Below are 20599 nucleotides of genomic sequence, written 5' to 3' on the forward strand. Positions count from 1 at the left end.
CTGCCCTTACTCACAACTCCCGAGATCCTTCCACAAGTGCCTCTGACATAGCCAGAGTAATCTCAGGTACACCGTTCTCGGTGCGAGCGAATGACTCCATGGGCCCTGATCGGTGAAGACCGAGGGCTGAGTTAAGCATCCTCCTGACTCGTGATTATGGTCCCAAATAGCTGTATACCAGTTACCTACGTCCGTATGCATGGAGCATCTCGTACAACAAGGTAAGCATAGCCGCAACTTGGAGATTCTCAAAGCATATCGCTGTCGGACCTGAAACTCTATTCTGAGAAACCTGACAAATGCTCACGGAAGCAAAAGAGTACCCGAACCTGCATACCACTGTCAAAAGGTTATGTTGCGTATACCACAAGCCTTGTGATGGAATTGACAGAAATGACAAGTGTTGATAGAGCAAGTGCAGCCTCGACATGCCTTGAATTCAACACTTCCAATTGGGGTCATTGTATCCGATACCTGCATCACCCAGACCATGTATCATGCTGTCAATCTCGACGAGACATCAACTTTGCGAGACTATCACCTTGTTACAATCATGGTCCATCAAGAGACTCTAATTACTAATATCAACTATGGCCACTAGACAAGCATCTCACAATCATAAAATCAAGATCCTCCACCATCACTTGCCCTCTATAAGCAAATTTCCATGACCACTCCAACATCTCTACATCTCACTGAAGCAATTTTCCCCTCTCCCATTCCCATCCATCCTATCCTCCATACTTCTCACTCACGCCAAGCACAAAAATTACCCAATAGAACCCCATCCACCGTTGTCACCCGGATGTTAGACTCACACCGTTTGCAACAATTCCGGCATTGGATCCGCTGACTCGCGGACATTTGAGCCTATCCGGTATCCAGTCTACATTGTCTTACAGGAATGTCAAATAGTTCTAGACTTTCACCCCCAACCCTAGAGTTTTGGGTGATGGTGCTTGGATTGGAAAATTGGTTGGCCAGATGGTACAAGACTGGGATTTGGGGTTTGGAGATGATGGCATCAGTGAATGCTCTGTGATAGGTCTTCTTGAGAAAGTGCTTTGGGAGGGGTACAAGAAAGATCTTATTCTTATGTCGCGTGTTTGATACACTATTGATGCATCTAAACGTCTACAGAAAGATACAAAATGACAAAAGTGCCCAACCACCTGTCCCATACCAACCATGCAAATCAACGCCGTATACAATTATGAACATTGCAAAAAAGAAACAAAAATGCCACCCTAGCATAATCCGTCCTCTCCAACCACTAATGCAAAAGATTCGGAAACCCTTCTATCCTCTACCAACTCCATCCCCATCCGTGACAGTTACATCTGACATGCCGCACTCCCTCTTGTAATCACATCCAACCAGCCAACCTCTCAATTTTCGGCACCAAGTCCGGGATTCTAAAAGGTTTCGCAATACTATCGTCCATCCCCGCCTCCAATGCCATACTCGTCTGTTCCTGTCTCGCGTTCGCCGACACCGCAATGATAGGAATATGACCCATCAGTTTCCCCTCTTTCTCATATTGTCTTATCATCTTCGTCGCTTCTAGTCCGTTCATCTTCGGCATTTCGATATCCATGAGGATCACGGAGAGGGCGGGGGCGGAGGAAGGGTTGCCGCGCCAGTGTTTTGTGGTACGTAGGTAGTCGAGGCAATCGACGCCGTTGTCGGCGACGGCGACGGTGTAAGCGTGGTTGGTGAGTTGTTTGCGGAGCACTTTTTGGTTTACCGCATTATCTTCGACGACGAGAATGTTGATGTCGGCAGATGATTTCTTGATTTTCTGTTTGAGCTGGATGGGCAAACCCTTGGTGGAAGCGGGTGCATCGGTATGGTGTGTTTTGACAAAGAAGGCGAACGTACTACCAACGTCCAGTGTAGAAGCAACTCCGATCTCGCCTCCTTGCAACTCCGAGAGCTCGCGCGAGATGAACAAACCAAGACCAGAGCCGCCATATTCAGTTTCCGTGCGAGCCGAGCCTTGCGAGAATCGAGCAAAGATACGTGTTTTCTCCTCCGCGCTCATGCCGCGTCCAGTGTCCTCGACAGTAAACCAGAGATAGAAACTATGTGATTCAAACTCGGCGGAGTCGTAGACCGAGTCGTGCAATGAGTGTGCGACCACGAAGTCAATATCTGGGAGCACGTTCTCCGAAGGGCGAATCCTGGATGCACCAGCGCGTATGGTGACCTTTCTGAGTTGTTTCTTCTTGCAAAACTTGATTGCATTCGTCAGAAGGTTGATCAGGACCTGTTGAACTCGACCAGGATCTAGCATGGCCCAGCTGACGTTCAGTTCCACGAGAGACGGGTGTGCTTGCGTTTGTAATTGTACATTGCTCCTTTGGGCCTCGGCTTCGAACATCTTTTCAACATCGCGTAGCAGAGCCGTTACTTTGACGGCAGAGGGTGTGATCTGAAGAAGATTTGAGTCAAGCTTTGACAGCACCAAGATATCATCGACAATTCTAGCAAGGATTGAGTTAGCACATTTGTCATTGATTAAGACCTTTGATTTAAAGGCGTACCCTTTTTGATGCTGAGTGCAGGATATGATAGTATTGATGGAATCGACAGCGTTAGCGATGAGTTCTCGAAGCTGGTTTCCAGATTCTGATTTTGGGGCAGAAGCTAGACGACTCGCGAGGTCTAACATATCGGCCAATGTGTCTTGAGCAGCGTCCGCGCAGTGAAACACTGCGGAGAGAGGGTTGCGGATTTCGTGCGATACCATGTCGATGAAGTTTGACGATTGACGCTTGGCTTCCAAAGCTTCTTGCGCCTTCATGTGTTGCACCGTCTCTGCGAATTTCAAAGCTGAAATGTCGAGCATAGTGCCGATGATGCCTTTGATGGACCCGTCTTCTTTGTATTCAGGTAGCACTGATGCAGTCACCCACACAGGGCCGATGACCACTCCATTTCCATCCGACCACCTGCGTCGAAGTCTGAACTGAGTACTCACTGCTTTGTTAGCAGCAATGACCTCTGTCCACATACTTCGGACGAGCTCAAGATCCTCTTCGTAGACTATCATCGACCAATCGATCTGCTCAAAGGCTACCACCGGGTGACCGGTTATTTCGAACCATGCGCGGTTGCAGTAAGAAAGATGGTGATGGCTCTGAGATCCAAAAAATATGGCGACGGGCGCTAATTCTGCGAAATTCGCAAATCGTTGCTCCCACGCTTTGGCTCTTTCGAGGGCTTGCAAACGCTGTGCAGATTCTGTTTCCCGTAATTTGGTGTCTTGGATGTTAGTGACACATCCAGATACGCTTGTGACAATACCATCTTTAAGTACTGGTACCACCGCAGCCAATACCCAGAGGCCTTCATTTTTGGGACCCCTGTATCTCATTTCAAAAGTGCAAGATCGTCCGCTAGTTGCACATTTCCATTTCGGCATGAGATACTCGGTGTCCTCGGGATAAGTCAGATCCAGAAAAACCAGTTCCTTTCCATGCATCATTTCGGGTGGACAGGCTGTCATCTTGCAAAAGGCGTCATTGGCATATATCAGACGGCCTTCAAGATCGTAATTGAATACTCCGACATTGGCCATATCCACGACTTCAAGGGTACGTTGAAGTTCCTCATTCACAGCCACTACTTCTTTGTCGCGATCTGCGAGTGCGGTAACAAGGAGGTGTTGTTCTGAGGCGACTGCAGCTGCCCGGCGACGTTGATTGCGTGCTTGCTCCTCTGATTGTAGAGCAGAGGTCACAGCGTTGCTTAGACATCGAGTAAATTCATTCATCCATTCCCGATATGCGTCGTTATATGGCCGTTTTGGATCGATTCCGAGGAACAGGTATGCGATGACTTTTTGTGACCTGTTTGAACTTATTGGACACAGTATACAGTCTTGCGCTGACAGCGACCATGTGGGCTTGGGAGTTTCGTTAGATCGGAAAAGTATCGGATCTGAAAGATCCGATAAAAGCTCGAAGTGACCAGGATCCAGCTCGCCGGGTAAGTGCGAGGTGATCTCTGAACTCCCGACTGCTCCTTCTAGCTTGAACCGCATCGTTTGGGTTGGTTCCGGAGATGTATCAATGCAATACTCTGAGTCTGGATCTGAGCTTGCAGTGTATAGAAAGGCAAAAGGAAAGAGAAACGGATCCAAGGCTAAGCTTTGCGGAATGCTTTGCCAAAATGTGAGAGGGTCCTGGACACCGTTCCAAGCAGTATTGAGGGCTCGAATGGCAGCTCGTCTCTTCTCTGCTAGCATTGTCTCCGTCGAATCCGTTAAAGACACGTAGACGCCTTGTGCGTATCCAGCTAGTGGGACAATGGTCCAACGAACATAGACCCGTTCGAGAAATCCATTACGTAGATACACCAGTGGCTGGTCTTCCACCTGAACTCGTCGCCCTGTGCGCTCCGCAGTCTCCAAAGGCCCGGAGATGAGATCCTGAGCCACCTCGCCCCACGCCTCAATGACGTTTTGTCCCAAGGCGTGAGGATGCCTGTCCCCGCAGAGCTCTGAATATGCCTCATTGTAAAACAGTATACGGTCTGGTCCGAGAATGAGGGAACGCGGGTTTGGGTCGAGTAGAGAAATCTGACAAAGCTGTATGAGATCCTGAGGCCATGACTCTAAAGGTCCAAGAGATGTCGAGGCCCAATCTGCATTCCTAATGTATCCCAAATGCTCATCCAGATGTGAATCTCCAGTATTCGATTCGAACAATATTCCCTGTCGTGCAGTCTTCGTGATGTGTGAGGAAGGGAATTCCTTTGCAGGGCTTACGGCATGCATACTCGCAAGATTTGAGTCTCGCGGTTTGGATGAGAAAGACATGGGGATGCCTAGCTATTTGGAAGAAGTTCCTGGACCTGTTGTCGTCACAAACAGGGAAGTAGCGATGAACGTGCCCTCGTTGGTGTTGTGAGTTTCGAGGCTCTCGGCTTCGGCACTTAATCTAAATGTAGGGCCCGGATCGGAATCGCATGCCCACGGAAACGATTTGCGTGATGATCCAGAAGAGACAGCTCCACCAGCTTTGGTACCAGGTCAATTCATGTCTTGTCTTCGATATAAGCACGAGAAATCCCTGCGAGGAAGGCAGTGGCGAAAAGTACTTGGAGGTGCAGTTTAGGAGTAGAGTTTGTTGTCAATGCAAATCAGGGATCTAGATCGTTCACGTGGCGTTTTGTTGACAACGTGTCAGCTCCGCGTTAGGAATCCTCTATTTGCGAGTCAGCCTCATCAAAGAGTCAAGAGCGACCCAAAGTTGTTCCCTGTCACTGAAAACCACGTGAGTAATGCGATCGTGCTCGGAATAGCTCGGTATGACAGCATTTAATCCATGAGAGAATTTAATAAGCTGGATGTACGTTATGCTTGGTAGATCTGATATCACATAACAAGACCGCAGAAGGAAACGCGGGCTCGAGAAGAACATCTGATCGTTACTGTAGGACGTATTACGCTATTGGCCTCCCTTTGCCACTATCAATCATTTATCTGAAGTCTTCACAATCTTGCTGCGAGGAAGCTCACGACAATGCGGACATAGCCATTCGCCCTTTGGTTCCGCTTTGAGGTCGACACAACCCCAGTGGAACCATTGATGAGGACAGTCGTCGTTGTCGCAGGCAACCATGTCACCGAATGACACGCGCTGACAGACACAATAGACTTGAGTGTCGTCTTCTTCTCCCTCAGCATCAGGTTCAGCGTCTTCACCCTCTTCGTCGGAGACAGCAGAAGCCGCACGTGTACCGCGCAGTCTTGACCGAGATTCCACAGTGCCGTCAATTCCTATTGGCAGCGTTGATGGTGTCGGACTGACACTGCCTCGTGATGAGGAGGGTGTTGGTGATGTGAGATGACGCTTGCGATCTCCCTTCTTCAAGGCTGCATTACCGGACCTGATGCGTTTTCTATTCGAACCAGGAGCCGATGCTTGATGTGGCGCAATCTTCTTGTTATGTGGTGCCTTCTTGTTAGGTTGGGCAGATCCAGCACGACTTGAACTGGGGATGGGTGTACCGGCCTTGGGAGTTCCAGTGGATGGGCCAAGTGACGATTGCCTGAGTGAAGAAGCTGTAGTAGGGATATTACCAGTCATAGAACTATTGAGACGACGTCTTTTGTTTGCATCGGCGCTGCTTTCTCGCTGTGACCTCGCTGATGGACTGTTGAGATGCGGTTGGCTGAGTAGGGCATTCTGTGCGTTCAGAGGCGATGATGTTCGTGCGTTAACAGCTGCCATGCGAGCCATGGCGGCATTCGCAATGTTAGGCGCACCACCAGATTGGGCCGAATTGATAGCCATAGCACCTGTTGGGGCATTGCTCGTGGCAACGCTACCTGCTTCAGGCTGTAACAAGGACGGCAATGTCGGGTCCGGAGGCATTTGTTCGCTGTTTACAAGATCGCGCAACTTGACGTCAAACCTTCTCACATTTCGGTCAAGCTGAAAGGATCAGCATTTACTCTTGGTGTCGAACATTTCAGAACATACCAATCTCAAGGCCTTCTCACTTAGACCCAGTTTCTCAGCCTGCAGAATCTCGATGCGATCAAAATTCGCCATGATGACTTTACTGAGGCCATCTTCCTTGGGATTCTTGACATGGCCGCCCTGAGCTCTGACGAAATTTTGTATTGACTTGTCGCGAGAATTGATGACATCGCGCAAATCTTGGATGTGTTGATCTTTTGCTTGGATTTCTTCCAGTAAATGAGCTATTTCTGCCGGCAAGTTTGCGACTGGGCGAAAAGTCAGCATTTGAGTCATTGGAGGTAAGCATAAGGGTGGATTACCGTCGTGACAGAATTGATCTAAGACGGTCGCGGCATCATCAGTGCCAATGGCAGCCATTTTTTGATGGAAAGCGAGCTGGAGTGGATGGTCTTTGATGACGCTGGTTGACGAGTTGGTGGTCGAGTGAAGGTGGGAGAAGTCGCGAGTCGCGATTTCACAAACAGAGTCACAAAGTGAATGGAAGCAAAGTAACAAACAGCGCTTTCTTAAAAGTAAAAGAAAAGAAGTATGTTGGCAAACCCTCAACACAGCTCCTAAATCAGAAGATTTGTCGATATATCTTTTGGTGAGTATTGTTTAACAGCATAATTCACAGATTGACCGGTTCACAACAAGATGCGAGCAGCGGCGCGCCAAGCACAATTGCGCATCACGGAGCAGACTCGGCGCGAGACGGACGAATGTGGAGACGACCTTCTCGAAGCTCGAGACGATGCCGAGGACGAGCAAGAGGCTCTTTCTAGCGAAAACGACTCGTCTTTTGCCTACGAAGGAGATGACCATGTCGACCAGCCGGTGAGCTACAGAGACTCTCGACGTGACCAAGACTACGCAGAAAATGTTCGTCGATCCTACAACCTAAGAGACATCCAAGGACGCATCGACTCTGTCTTGCATAGAAGCAGCAACGCAGCCCCGACCAGAATCCCGCTGAGAAGCGCGCCCGCCAATCCAAAGAGACAATCGCTTGGAGCTTACTTTGGTCAGATCCCAGTCGCGCCCATGTCGGGACGACCAAGTAATGGCGTCCCTCGCCAGAACATGCGCGATGCCATAGTCCAGCAATGGGATCCACCGCGTCGCACCAATGGTCAATCACGACCAGGTCACACCACTGGAGCTCCGCCAACACCACCCATGAACGACAGCGAGGAGGAACATGCCGAAAGACAAAGGACGTTGCGCGAGAAGATCATGCAACAAGTCGAAGACAACGGCATTGAGCGCCCTCAAGGCTACACTGTGTCATACCATTACAACCGTCGCGTCGAGAACATGCACTTTGGTCGCACACATCCCATGAAGCCATGGCGTTTGACTCTGACCAAGCATCTCGTCATGGGTTACGGTCTTCAGTTCGCCATGGACAACTATGACGCTCTTCCTGCAAGCAAAGAGACCGTCGCTGCATTTCACGATGAAGACTATGTCGATTTCCTCTCAAGAGTGTCGCCTCAGACTTTCGATGAGTTGTGCAAAGTATACGAAGATCGCATCCCGCAAAGTTACCCTGGAGAGATTGTTAAGCTCGGTCCCTTCAATTTATCTCCTTCACCAGGTGCAGATTGTCCCGTCTTCGATGGCATGCAAGAATACCTCTTCTTATACACTGGTGCCACCATGGAAGCTGTCTCGGCCTTGACGAATCATCAGTCTGACATCGCAATAAACTGGTCTGGCGGTCTTCATCACGCACACAAGTCTGAAGCTTCAGGTTTCTGCTACATCAATGACATTGTTCTTGCCATTCTCGAACTGCTCAAATGTCATCAACGTGTCTTGTACATCGACATCGACGTTCATCATGGCGATGGTGTCGAGGAAGCATTTGCAAGCAGCGACAGAGTAATGACACTGTCCTTTCACCGCTACGGTATCATAGACGAAGACTCAAGAGAGAAACATCTGTTCTTCCCAGGCACTGGAGCGCTGAACAGCAATGGCAACGAGAAGAGCATCGGCAATCACTTTGCCCTCAACGTGCCCATTCCCAAGGGTATCGACGACGATCAGTTCCTCTACCTCTTCAAATCTATCACTGGTCGCACACTAGAGCACTTCCGCCCACAAGCTATTGTTCTTCAATGTGGCGCTGACTCACTCGGTGGTGACCGTCTTGGTCAGTTCAACCTCAACATTCGCGCTCACGGTGAATGTCTTGCGTTCGTCAAGAAGGCCGGTGTGCCTCTTCTCATTCTCGGTGGAGGTGGCTATACCGCCCGCAACGTCGCTCGCGCATGGACTCACGAAACTGCTCTTGCCGTCGGTGCGACTCTCAATGAAGAATTGCCAATGCACATCGTACCACGCCCACAAGCATTCATCGGCAAGGAGCATGGTGACGGCCGATTATACCCCGAACTCGCTGGCTTCCACAAGAACAATGTCACGCAGAAAGAATTGGACCTGTTAGTCGAGCACTGCCACGAAGAGTTGAGATACATCAAACACGCACCCAGTGTTGTCATGGAAAGTCTTCCAGGCAGAGCACAGATGGACGCCGCCAGAAGACAAGTAGACGACGAAATGGAAGCCGACCGCGCTGCAGAAAGTGGCAGAGGCGAACGCGAAAGACGCAGACGTGAAAGAGGCACCGGTATCCGTGGAGAATTGAGATAAGATACAGGAAAAACAAGGCGTCTTCGATTTAGGAAGTGACGACGGGCATGACATGTTGGGCGTTTATGGTTTTGCTGGTGAGATACCCTTCGGGTTCGTTTTCTTTTCAATCTTCGACCTTCCATACCAGCAGAAAAAAACACATTTGTATTATTCTTATCGTGCTTTGCAGTCTAGATTCCACCTTGAGACCATCAGTGGCGAGACGAAAATTATCGTAGGGTCAAGAACATCGAACAGATCTTGCATTGTGGCCCTCGCTAAAATTCTTGAGTTCTGATGGGTGATCCTGCGCCCTTGTGCATTTGGCGAATCGCGATTGAGCGCCTGCCGTGGTGGCTTTTTACCATGCATGATACTATGCATGAATCTGTATACGGGTCGTCTTCGGCTGTCAGTTGCTTTCCTTCGCAAGCTTGCAGACAGACATGCATAACTTACTACTTACATGTTTCAGGTCAAACGCACTAGAAGCTGACTGCGCAAAGTCCAACATAGGTTAATGGTGTGACGAACGTAGGAGCTCCTTCGAACTTCATGCCGTCAATGAGTTCTCTCATTTTTGGACCAGGGACGATTTGGAGTTCTGCACCGATATAATAGCTTGACTGACCAATGTAAGTGATGAACATCCACCCCACACATCTATCTCACCAAACAGACTAACACATCCTTGCCCAGCGCTTCCTTCGCCATCGGCCCCAACGACGGCGTCCACAATTTCGCCAGTCTGACAATAGGTCTCCTCGCCACTTTCAGTAGAGGCAACGTGACCATCTCCTCCTTAGATACCGCAGACGCTCCTATCATTAATCCAGCTTTCCTTACCCACCCCCACAACCTCATCCTCGCCATCACAGCATTCATATTCGCCCGCCATCTCGCTTCCACCTCCTCCCTGCACTCTGCCAACATCGAAGAAGTAATCCCAGGCCCTGCTGTTAGTTGGACCTCTCTATCTCTCTTACTATAAGATCATATAGCTGTTGCACTGCATGATGTTTTTTCAGCACTAGCAATCTGTTCGATGAGAGAGCAAGAACAGCTCTCTCTTTGTGGACGAAAGTCGCCTTCTCGAAAAACATCATGCCTTGCAGCAGACTCATTTTAGAAAAAAAAAAACACACGTCCGGAGTAATGTTTCTCCCTGTTTATAAAACCTACTTCACACATCTCTAAAACCACTTCTTTGTCTTCCCTTACCACCTTTCTACGTTTCTGCGTTTACTTTGCAGAATATCTGCAAACTGCTGTAAACCCCATGCTAATCTTCAATTCTATCATCTCTCGTGGTCCCGCCCTCGAGGGCCGAGCGGAAGGTCGCAAACGAGGTCGATGACGCTTCTTTAGATCTCCTTGTGCCGGCTTCTGCCTCTCCTTTTTCGTTTTTGTATCTCACCATACGACTGCGAGGTGCGGGAATAGGCAAGAGACTCGGCATCATCGACCTAGTTCGCGACGTCCGCTCGGGCTCGGGCCCGGGCTCTCCTACGTTTAGAAAGTCGTGTAGATAGAGGAGTGAGCAATCTGGTATATCTGTTCCGAGGACCGTGTGAGCGACATTGCAAGGAAATTGAGGTAGATGTAAAGACAACGACACTAGGTGTGGGATGGTTTTATACCACATTCATGTATAGAAGGTATATCAGGATGTTGATGTGATGCAGGATGTTTTTCGGATAGTGCAATTGGCCAGTGAGAGGTTTTGAAGTGCGGATAAGACAACTCGAGTCGAAAGACAATGGTGGCTTTGTAGGATCTCATAGCGGACAACGAGTATATCAGGGAGATGATGTGATGCAAGATGTTTTTCGAAGAATGCAACTTTCCAGTGAGAAGCCTTGAAGTGTGTCATCTCCTACTCGACAGAGGTGTCCAAAAGAGACTGTAGCAATACAAAATGTCAATTCTGATTTGAGAGTTTGTCCAGTGAGAGGCCTTGAAACATGCTATCTCACAGGTGCTAGAGATGGTAGTTGAACACTGCAGTGACGCAAGATGTTTTTCCGAGCAACCAGAACATCCACCGAGATACTTTGAAATCCACCATCCCCTGGCTGACAGAAATGTCGATGCGAGCTTGCAGTAATACAGGAAGTACTCCTGGTAGAAGCATTTAGCCAGTGAGATGCTATACAATCTCCCGGCTAACACGGGCTCAACATGCGCTTGCTGTTATACAAGATGTTTTTGGAGCAACCAGGATGTTCACCAAGATGATCTGAGCTCCGCCATGTCCCAATTAGCAGAGATGCCTCATTCTGGCTCGCTGCAATGCATGAAATAGTCCTGGTATGAGATTTTGTCCTGTGAGATAACAGAGAACATTCTCCTTCTCCCAGCCGACATCAGTACCCTTGTGAGCTTTGACAGCCGATTTGATGTAGAGGGTGTTGTTAAGAGATGGATAATTTGCGTATTGGATGATGTTTGATTGTAATGTATAAGGGTATAAAGCTATCTCATCAGGAAGCATCAGCTTCTTCTCGCAAAATGTTGATGCAATGCAATGTTCTTCGTGTCCTCCAGTCTCCCTCTAGAACCAAGCCAATGTCCACAGAGCGGGAAGATGAGGCCATCTCTCCTGCCACTCGCCGAGGATGATGGGCACTCTTGCATCAAAGCCATCTCTTGAGCTTCCGGTAGCAGAGTCGAAGCTGTCGGTACTTCCAGTCTTCTCAGCGTGGATGCGGCGCTCGTCTTGTGCAGCAGCATTCAGCTCATCAGCAAGCTCGAGGATGGCTCTTCCTCCCACCAGGGCTTCTTCGTGGTTATCCTTAATATCAACGTTGAAGACATGGACAGGTCTGTTGAGCGGGCTTCCTCTTGACAGCAAATCGTCAACAACGGCTTCCCAGCAGCGGTCTTCGCAGGTTATGACGATATCGACTGTGCCTGATTCGGTACCCTGAGCGCCCATATCATTCGTGTAGACAGGATCGCCAGGGATGGGAGCGTTGGCGTAGCGCTTGCCAACACGAGGGTATCCGATCCTCCAATCTTGCCAGCGCTCAGGACCCCACTTGATGTTTCTGTTACGGTCGAGCATGGGCAGGATACCGTTCGCGCGGTACAGGCGGGCATCTTTGCTTTCCAGCTCGCGGTACATGCTATCGTACGAAGTGTTGTTGAAGTTGTAGATGTTCGGTTGTGTGATGCTTGGACCGGGCAGACGGACTAGCGAGCCCGTGCCGAAGGAGATTGTGGGATATTTCTGGTTGCTGCCAGCAAGGCGAAGATGCGCTTCCATCGATCTGGTCACCGTATTAGTACGGCGAATGAGCGAGAAGACGTGTCATGACGGTGACAAGGCAGGAGACGTGATGGAAAGGCATTTGCTTTGTATTTCGGCGAGTATATACGTTTATGCAGAGAGGGAGAGGCAGAGCAAGAGAAGACATGGCCCGTCTTGACAAGGCAGGCACAGAGGTCGAGAAAAGAGAGACACGGGTCACGACATGACTACAGTCAACATACCTGTTGTTGTTACTGGCGCACACGGTACAGAAGCGCAGCTTGAAGCTCTCTTCACCCTTTGGTTGTTGAGCCGTGTCTTGGTCATTTGCGCCATCCAAGGCTTGGACCGAAGAGTCTGGCTGTGCCTCTGCTGGTGGAGGAGGTGGAGGAGGCGGCGGGGGAGCACTCTGAGCAGCAGGGGCCGGTCTTCTCCGAGGGTCGGCAGACATGGCTGTATGATGTGATATGCAGATGGGGAAGGAGGAGGAGGGAGGTCGAGATAGGCGTAGACGTCGCGCAGGCTGACCGCTCTAGCTGAGACGCGGTTGCAAACTCTTCAGGAAGGTGAAAGAGACGAAACGAATACTAAATAGAGTGCTGTTACGCGTCAGTCCAGATGCATTTGATAGTGAGGGCGCGTGACTGATGTGTGGTGGAAGAGGGGTTGTTTCAGGTGTTTGCGTATAAGGTAAAAGTTGACTCCTCAGTCTCCGAAGAGATAGGACAGCTCCAATAAGTTTAATCTCATCATGTGATTGGTGTATACGGGGAAGGTGCGCTTGCTGCAGGAACTTACCAGGTGAAGGTCAATCAACGGGGATAGGCAAGCGGCTCTTGTGTGATGGCGATGTAGCAGATGCGCACTTGGGTGTGATGGGATTGGAGGAAAGTGGGAGTGAAGCTGTCGACGGAAGCTGCCAACGAAAGCCGCTTCCGAAACGAAATGCGACATCTCCGCCAAGACAACGCTTTCCCCATTAGGCAGCTCATACCTTGCACAACCCGGATTCGTCCACTCACCACATTCGTCACTGCCCTCAACACCAAAAGATACATATCACAAGCACCTATGGTCCCCAACCTCACCTATTACACTATCGCCATATCTCCGGCATCGGAGTTGTACAACCATAATGTTCTCCTTCTGCCTCACCAAACATGCAAAACGGCTCGCTCGCTGACGACAGCTGCCGCTCTTTACCTTCTACTTCCGTCCAAGTGCTGATCGCTGCCCTAGAGAATGCCAAACACAAAGGTAAACTAATGACATCTCGACGGCCCTGACTCGTCCTTTCTTTGTGAATATATAGCTAGCTTGGCACCTCTCTGTTTTCTGATATACCACTTTCAATATCAGGTTTCGAAAACTTTCAAAACATGAACCCCTCCGCCGGTACCGCGGCACGACTGCCTAAAACTCTGCCGTCACCTTCAAGGACTGGCAAAATCGCTTTCAAGGTCCCAGGCACCGACATTGATGCTGAGACATGGTATGCCCTGTATGGAGAGCTCTCTGAGCATGTCACTCCTCTCATCTGTTTGCATGGCGGGCCTGGAATGGCTCACAACTACATCCTTCCTTGTGCTCATCTCTCATCGGCACCTTTCTCTCGCCCAGTCATCTTGTATGATCAGATAGGTTGTGGAAACTCAACGCATCTCCGCAAGAAGAAGGGAGACACTGACTTCTGGACTTCTGATCTCTTCATTGCCGAGCTGGAGAATTTGCAATCATACTTCGGTATCAAGAAATTTGACCTCTTTGGGCAGAGCTGGGGTGGTATGCTTGGAGCTCTCTACGCGACGAAACGACCGGCTGGATTGTACCGTCTGATAATCGCAAACTCTCCAGCAAGCTTGACTACCTGGGTCGAAGTAGCGGACAAGCTACGAAAGGAACTGCCGAAGGACATCCAGGAAACCTTGACACGATGCGAGGAAGAGGGAAAGACTGACACCGAGGAGTACGAGACCGCTATGATGTCTTTCTACGAGAGGCATGTCTGCCGTGTCGTCCCATTCCCGGATGAACTTGTTCAAACTCTGGACCAAGTCAAGGACGATGATACTGTCTACATGACAATGTAAGCTCCAAACGTGCACAATATCCAGCCTTTACTAACATAAAATCCAGGAACGGGCCTTCCGAGTTCAATGTCATCGGATCTCTCAAAGGCTGGGATATTACACCCGAACTTCACAAAATCAATGTTCCTACGCTATTGATCAACGGAAACTACGATGAAGCTCAAGATATCACCATGGAACCTTTCTTCCGTGAGATCCCTGGCAAGGTCAAATGGGTCCGCTTCCCTGAGAGCAGTCACTGCCCTCATCTGGAAGAGACTGAAGCTTTTGTCGAAGCCGTGGGCAACTTCCTGACCTCCGAGTCATCATAAGATGCGCTCTTCCGACCACTGCCCTCATTTCTTCTTCTTTTTACTTTTTGGCATTTTTCTATTTCTTGGCATTTTCCAGATCGCAGTTTCCGTAATATACCCCCTGATTCACTTCTTCAGACACATTCTCCAATACTTATATGCTCCAACTGAAGGAGATGCTCACTTTGACTGCTGCCAAATGGCCAGCTTTGACGTCATTGGTGCTGTCGTCAGTGTCGTATAAGAGAATCAGCCGAGTGCCAATCAATGCTTCGTTATTTCCTCGCATTGGTGACCGCCACTTCGAATGTCTGTCGTTTGGCCGTTCTACGGGTTATCAGCATCGGGCCAACTGAAGTTGACATGGACACGGAAGGTCAATCAACCGGGTCCATGAGCTGCAGCGCTAACACTCATTCCCAGCTCTTCGCTCCCGCTATATCCCAGGCAGCTAATAGCAATTGTCAAGGCAATTCTGCTTCACTGACCTGATGACGACTTGCTTTCTGGTCCCTGACGAGGGGTGGTGATGCCTTTTTGAGACATCATATTTCTCGCTCCTGAATTGTTCGCGAGCCGAATCCTTGATATGCGTCTTTGGTGTGGTTCGAAAGGTCTGTTGTGATCAAGGAATTTGTAGCACGCGTATCGGTGCCAACCATTTGTAGTGAAGTCACAGTGAATGGAATTGAGTACGTATGTGATGCCAATCTCTAGTTTGATTTTGCTGACTAGATCGCGGCACAAAAGAGAACAAGGTTACTGTCGGTCTCTGCCCGAATCCTGATCGTGCCATTGCCAGCATTGTCGCAGCCTCTGGGACAAGCTACCAAGCATTGTCGTTGATCACCGCTCTGTTCAATGTCACTAGAACCAAACCACATCGTCATCATAATCATCGTATAAAAGACGTCTCACCATCAGCTGTCTTGGATTTCATCAAAACTCAGCACAACGCAGTCCAAGCTTCTGACTCGGATCCAGTCATCCTGTGTCTATCGTCACGATTGAGACGGCAGGTCGAATACTCGATCGGGTCCGTCAACCCCAGCACCATCATCCATCTCGAACTACAAGCTTCAGCATCTGAGCATCAAACCACTAGCAGGTTTCAGGTCATATGTTCTGATTCACTGACCTGATCGCCTACTTCCCTGATTCTAAATGGTCATGAGACAGACGCGGAAGTAAGGGTCTTTCCCTCGGTAAGTTTCCACGTCGAAATTCAACTTTAAATTCGATAACGTTTGAACTCTTAAACCGTTCATCATGGCCCATGGCTTTATACTTGATGGAGGAGATTAGATGGTACGAGTAGCTCCTACAGATTGGAGTCTGCGTCATCTTGATCGAAGGTTGCAAATTTGGAGGACCTGCAACACATATAGTGAGTCTTGAATACATATAGTGAGTGTGAGGTAGTCAGACTTTGTATGAAGACTTTGCTTGATACTGACAGCACTCGCGCCACACTGGTATTAGACTCTGCGATGGGAACATTAGATACAACTACAAGACCCACGACCAGATTAGATTTGCTCGTTGTCAACTTTCCCCGCGCCAATGACTACAGATGTCGAATCCCCCATTGGTGGAAGTTCTGTCTATGAGGTTGAGTCCGTCTCGAACTGAAAGTGTGAGGGTATGTGAAGGTACTACTCAGGTCTGTGAAACTGCGTCCCACAGCCAGCTTCTATCATCCGGTGACATGTTCTGGACAAGTAGAGCTTACGTTCGGATCCAGTGACTTGGTGGCTCATCTTGCTGGCTCGTGAAGGTGTACTGATGACCACTCAGATCTTCGCCAAAACCATGATTCGGGTCTGTTGGTGCTCATGCACATCTCCTTGGCCGCATTCTCTCCAATCCGCTGGTTCTGGTAACATTCGATAGCGATGGAATGGCTTTATAGTCAACCAATCGACCACGGATACTGTTGTTCTTATGCAGGTGTCCTTTCTACCCAAGACAGAAGTAGCGTGTGTAACAAGACGTGGGAAAATCGGATCTTTTGCGGTGTGCATGGCGGGAGCATTATTCAACGGCAGAAAACTGCACCATATTCGTGATCTTAGGAAAGGGGCATTCATGCCTGCTTTCTACCACTCACATCGACAAACGGGTAAGCCCACTTAGGGTATACAAGATAGCAGAACCTCTGGATGATCAGTGCGTCAATGACTCACTACTCCATCAGAGACACTTCACTAGATATGCTGTATTCGACTGTATCTAGACAGGCAGAGGGGGATAGAGAAGAACAGGAGCAAAGCAGGTCCGTGAAACAACTCTAAAGAGTTTACCTCTCAGAGAAGACATATTTACGGCGTTATGCATCTTCTAAGATAGATGCTCAGTGGAGGATTAGAAGGCGAAAGTTGGCATCACAGACCTAGTCCTTATCTTTTGCTTCCATTAGCATTCATATATTCGTATTATTCTATCGCGAAGAGCTGTGATGCAGACGCAATTCACATGATTGCCAGTTCCTATTACTAGTAGCAATGCATTTCCATACTTCTTTTATTAATATGGCAGCATATTTCATGGCTTATAAGCCAGACAAAACTTGTATTTGGAAACGGGAAAAACAACAGTATGGGTTGATAGCAGTATGTGTTGATAGAAATCGATCGTATAACCACGGCCAAGTCAGAGCTTGAGATAACATGGAAGCTTCGGGGTCTTCGTAGGTCAAAAATCAGCAGATGTCGGCATATTGTCTTATGCGGAGCGGATCCGAAGTTCGCCAATAGGTACTATATAAAACAGTAACGTACTGTATTTTGGCTGTCAAACAAATCTCATCTCGAGTCATGTATAGGTGGAAGTACTCGAAAAGCCTCAAAAGTTGTTAGGATGCACTTCACAATCAGATAGACCATCATGGGGAGGTATACACCAAGGGAAGATGATCAGGTCCATAAAGCAACAACAAAACTCCTACTAGGAGAAGGCAAATAGTATCCAAGAACTGTGTGAGCTACTTCTGTCCACCGAAGGCGAGATAGAAACTTTGTCACACAATCACCGACCTGATACCCTCTTCTCGTATTATGTTCATCTCTAGCCTCCCAAGATGTATGAGGATTCGCCGAGAGTTTGTTGCCCAATCATTCTTGACCACACTCTAATGACGTTGGAGAAGATCTTGATACAGACTTCGAGTCTCTAGCGACATTGTGGACATATAGTGTTTGATGCGCAATTGAACACTCATACGTGACCGATGCACAGCCACTCAAGTATGATCTCTGCGACTTGAGAGGAGAAGCCGAAGTCGAGAACTCCTACGAAAGCAGAGAGAGACACCCACAAGAACTGAGGAGTGTATATTGCCGCTTCTGTACAGACTACCAGTAAGAAACGCAACAGACACACCCCCGGTCGTATGATGGGTTTTCATCAAAGCAACCCACGTAAGAGAGAAAGACGTACAATATGGACTTGGTCCGTACAGGAGAGAGTGAGATAGCAGCAAAAGAAAACGGGGAGGTCAGTGACTCCCTGACAACAAGAATGCTCCCTACGGACAGAAGTTCGGCAGGGACCGTAGAAGAAAGATATGCAGGAAACGATTGGAAGTCTGCGTATCATTGACCTGATCGATTACTTGTCCTACCACCCAAGCTACCTTGGTGATTATCTGAGCTTCCGTTCCCCAATACACTGTGTTTGCAGTCACCGGTGTCAGATGAAGTGGTAACGACTGATGGTTGTACTTGTTCTTGAACATGTAAGAACCTTCAGGACCATTTAACTATCAAAACAGCATGAAGGCCACAAGAAACTATTATGCCATCATCTGATCTTTGCATTCTGTATGAGATTGACTGTGCAGAAAGAACTCCAAATTTACAGAATCTGCAAGGAAAATTATTGCGTACGTGGTGAAACCTTTCTTTGCTACCTTACGGCTACTACAAAACTATGTAATTGTCAAGACTTATCAGTCCAAGCCACTGGCAACAACAGAGGCTATCGCACTGAATGATCTCTCAGCATATGCGCCGCCCTTCGCCCATTGCGTTAGTCCAAATCTTCGTAATATATGGAGATCACAAATGGAAAGGCCTCGAAGCCAAAATCAACGACGCTACCTATAATTACATCGCTCTCGAGAGTCACGACGTCGCGCTTACTAGAGTTAGTCAACGTAATCGAAATTCAGAGGATAATGGATATCCCTTCGCTCAGAATAGTCCTTTCAGATGGCCTGACCTCCCTAGTGCAATCAGATTTTGTCGGACTTTGGGTTTTCCTAGCGATTAGATGTACTGCACGGTGCACAATCTTATAAAAGGACTATCAAATTATCTGCTGTCACCTTACGCCATCAAACACGCTTCATTCACTTACACAAAGAGCAATATTGAATGCTTCGCGCTAGACTTTACAACTGGTCCTACTATGCCGCAGCGCATTACCAGAACTTAGGTTAGTGATACCTACATGCTTGGTACATCTCCGCACTCGCAGCTCAAGACACAAAATCTCATCAGCAGACCTGCTAGGAATGAGGTGTCAATCTATCGCATCACGGACCTGATACCCCCTCTTACTTCTTACGAGTCGACACGAAATTCGAACCTTTCCACTCTAACTTGCGAGCTCAGGCGTAGACAAGTCAACATAGGACAGACGATAATGAGAGATGATTCTTTGGCAAAACCGAAGGGTACTAGAGTATACATACCTACAAACTGCACTATAGCTTACCTTATTACACTCCTAACCCCATCATCAGCAGTGTCCAACAAAACGATGGATGAGTTGGTAATCGAATAGTCAAACCTAAATATCAACAGCGACTTGACTTGACAGTAGATCAATTATCCTTACACAAAAATAGGAGAAATGCCATCCTCCGCCTCTATCTACAAACACTGCACAGTGGTCACTCTTCATGAGTGGACCTCGCTCAAACGAATTGATTTCCTAGAATAGACAAATCTGATGTCCAAAATAGGAGCTCTGAAAATAGGACATACAGGTCAATGATACCTCGCAATCTTCACGTCTCTCACGACAGAGCAGTCAGACTAGGAAAAGATACGACGAGATAAACAGGACGTGAGAAGACGTGCAGAGAATTCAGTATCACAGACCTGGCTTCCCACTGTACCTTTTCCCTTACAGAGGAAGCGGGGGGAAAAAAAAAAGAAGAGTGCAAATCTTTCAAAAACCAACGGCACTCACATCTGAAGAAATTGTGATACTCTAGGATTATGTGTTGAAAGGCATTCTTGTTGCTCGCAAAAAAAAAAAACATCGTTGCGACAAACAAAGACCTCGTCGAGCCGTGGAGAGGGTCGAATAAAAGCGAGCAACACATGCTGATGCGAATCATTATTACCAACCGTCCTACAAAGTACAGAAAGACGACAAGCAGAGGTGACCTGAAAAAAGCGTTGTGATTCATTTTTCTGATTATAGTATACAGTAAAAGGAGAAGAGAAAAGCGCTCGGGCGCAATGCTCAAGACAAGAATATCATGTATGAGCGACACAATCAGCAAAAAAGAAAAGCACCATGGGAAGGAATCGAACCCCCGACCTCCTCGGATCTAGACTGACACGGCGTTGAGTAACAACGAATGACTGCGCACGTGTTAAGACCACGGGTATGTTAACCACTACACTACCACGGCTTTTTGCTTGTTAAAAGGATCCTAAAGTATTTCGTATATAAAGGGTACGATGGGGAAAGAGGCAGCAGCGAGTTTGGTGGCGGTAACGATGCGTGATTGAGCAAATTTGGTGAGTCAGCGGGCTTTGGGCTTCTGGAGAGACAAAGTACGGAATGGGCCGCGAGCGAGGAAGTGATGTCTCTCATGAACCGACC

General features: G+C 48.4%; 5 protein-coding genes across 5 annotated transcripts; 2 read left to right on the forward strand and 3 right to left on the reverse strand.

Annotated features, from left to right (window-relative positions):
• Positions 1-1066: 1066 nt before the first annotated feature.
• On the reverse strand, positions 1067-5103 carry M438DRAFT_408757 (uncharacterized protein). The gene is made up of 2 exons (XM_029909973.1): positions 2547-5103; positions 1067-2486 (listed from the first exon to the last, which is right to left on the reverse strand). Exons 1-2 carry the CDS (start codon positions 4823-4825, stop codon positions 1367-1369), a joined length of 3399 nt encoding a protein of 1132 aa, XP_029756570.1. The 5' UTR covers positions 4826-5103; the 3' UTR covers positions 1067-1366.
• A 206-nt stretch (positions 5104-5309) lies between these two features.
• On the reverse strand, positions 5310-7084 carry M438DRAFT_368664 (uncharacterized protein). Its single transcript, XM_029908059.1, has 3 exons — positions 6797-7084; positions 6495-6742; positions 5310-6446 (listed from the first exon to the last, which is right to left on the reverse strand). The coding sequence occupies exons 1-3, from the start codon at positions 6852-6854 to the stop codon at positions 5484-5486; spliced, it is 1269 nt and encodes a 422-aa protein (XP_029756571.1). The 5' UTR covers positions 6855-7084; the 3' UTR covers positions 5310-5483.
• Positions 7085-7260: 176 nt separating this feature from the next.
• M438DRAFT_326296 (histone deacetylase) lies at positions 7261-9137 on the forward strand (the record flags this gene model as incomplete). The annotated part of the gene is made up of 2 exons (XM_029903121.1): positions 7261-8022; positions 8077-9137. The coding sequence occupies exons 1-2, from the start codon at positions 7521-7523 to the stop codon at positions 9135-9137; spliced, it is 1563 nt and encodes a 520-aa protein (XP_029756572.1). The 5' UTR covers positions 7261-7520.
• A 2411-nt stretch (positions 9138-11548) lies between these two features.
• M438DRAFT_348877 (transcription/RNA-processing factor Ssu72) lies at positions 11549-13230 on the reverse strand. Its single transcript, XM_029906255.1, has 3 exons — positions 13171-13230; positions 12615-13101; positions 11549-12391 (listed from the first exon to the last, which is right to left on the reverse strand). Exons 2-3 carry the CDS (start codon positions 12821-12823, stop codon positions 11674-11676), a joined length of 927 nt encoding a protein of 308 aa, XP_029756573.1. The 5' UTR covers positions 12824-13101; positions 13171-13230; the 3' UTR covers positions 11549-11673.
• Positions 13231-13450: 220 nt separating this feature from the next.
• Positions 13451-15042, forward strand: M438DRAFT_304374 (proline iminopeptidase). The gene is made up of 2 exons (XM_029902186.1): positions 13451-14458; positions 14509-15042. The coding sequence occupies exons 1-2, from the start codon at positions 13752-13754 to the stop codon at positions 14771-14773; spliced, it is 972 nt and encodes a 323-aa protein (XP_029756574.1). The 5' UTR covers positions 13451-13751; the 3' UTR covers positions 14774-15042.
• Positions 15043-20599: the final 5557 nt, after the last annotated feature.

The sequence above is a fragment of the Aureobasidium pullulans genome (genome assembly GCF_000721785.1).
Source record: "Aureobasidium pullulans EXF-150 unplaced genomic scaffold scaffold_25, whole genome shotgun sequence".
NCBI lineage: Eukaryota > Fungi > Ascomycota > Dothideomycetes > Dothideales > Saccotheciaceae > Aureobasidium > Aureobasidium pullulans.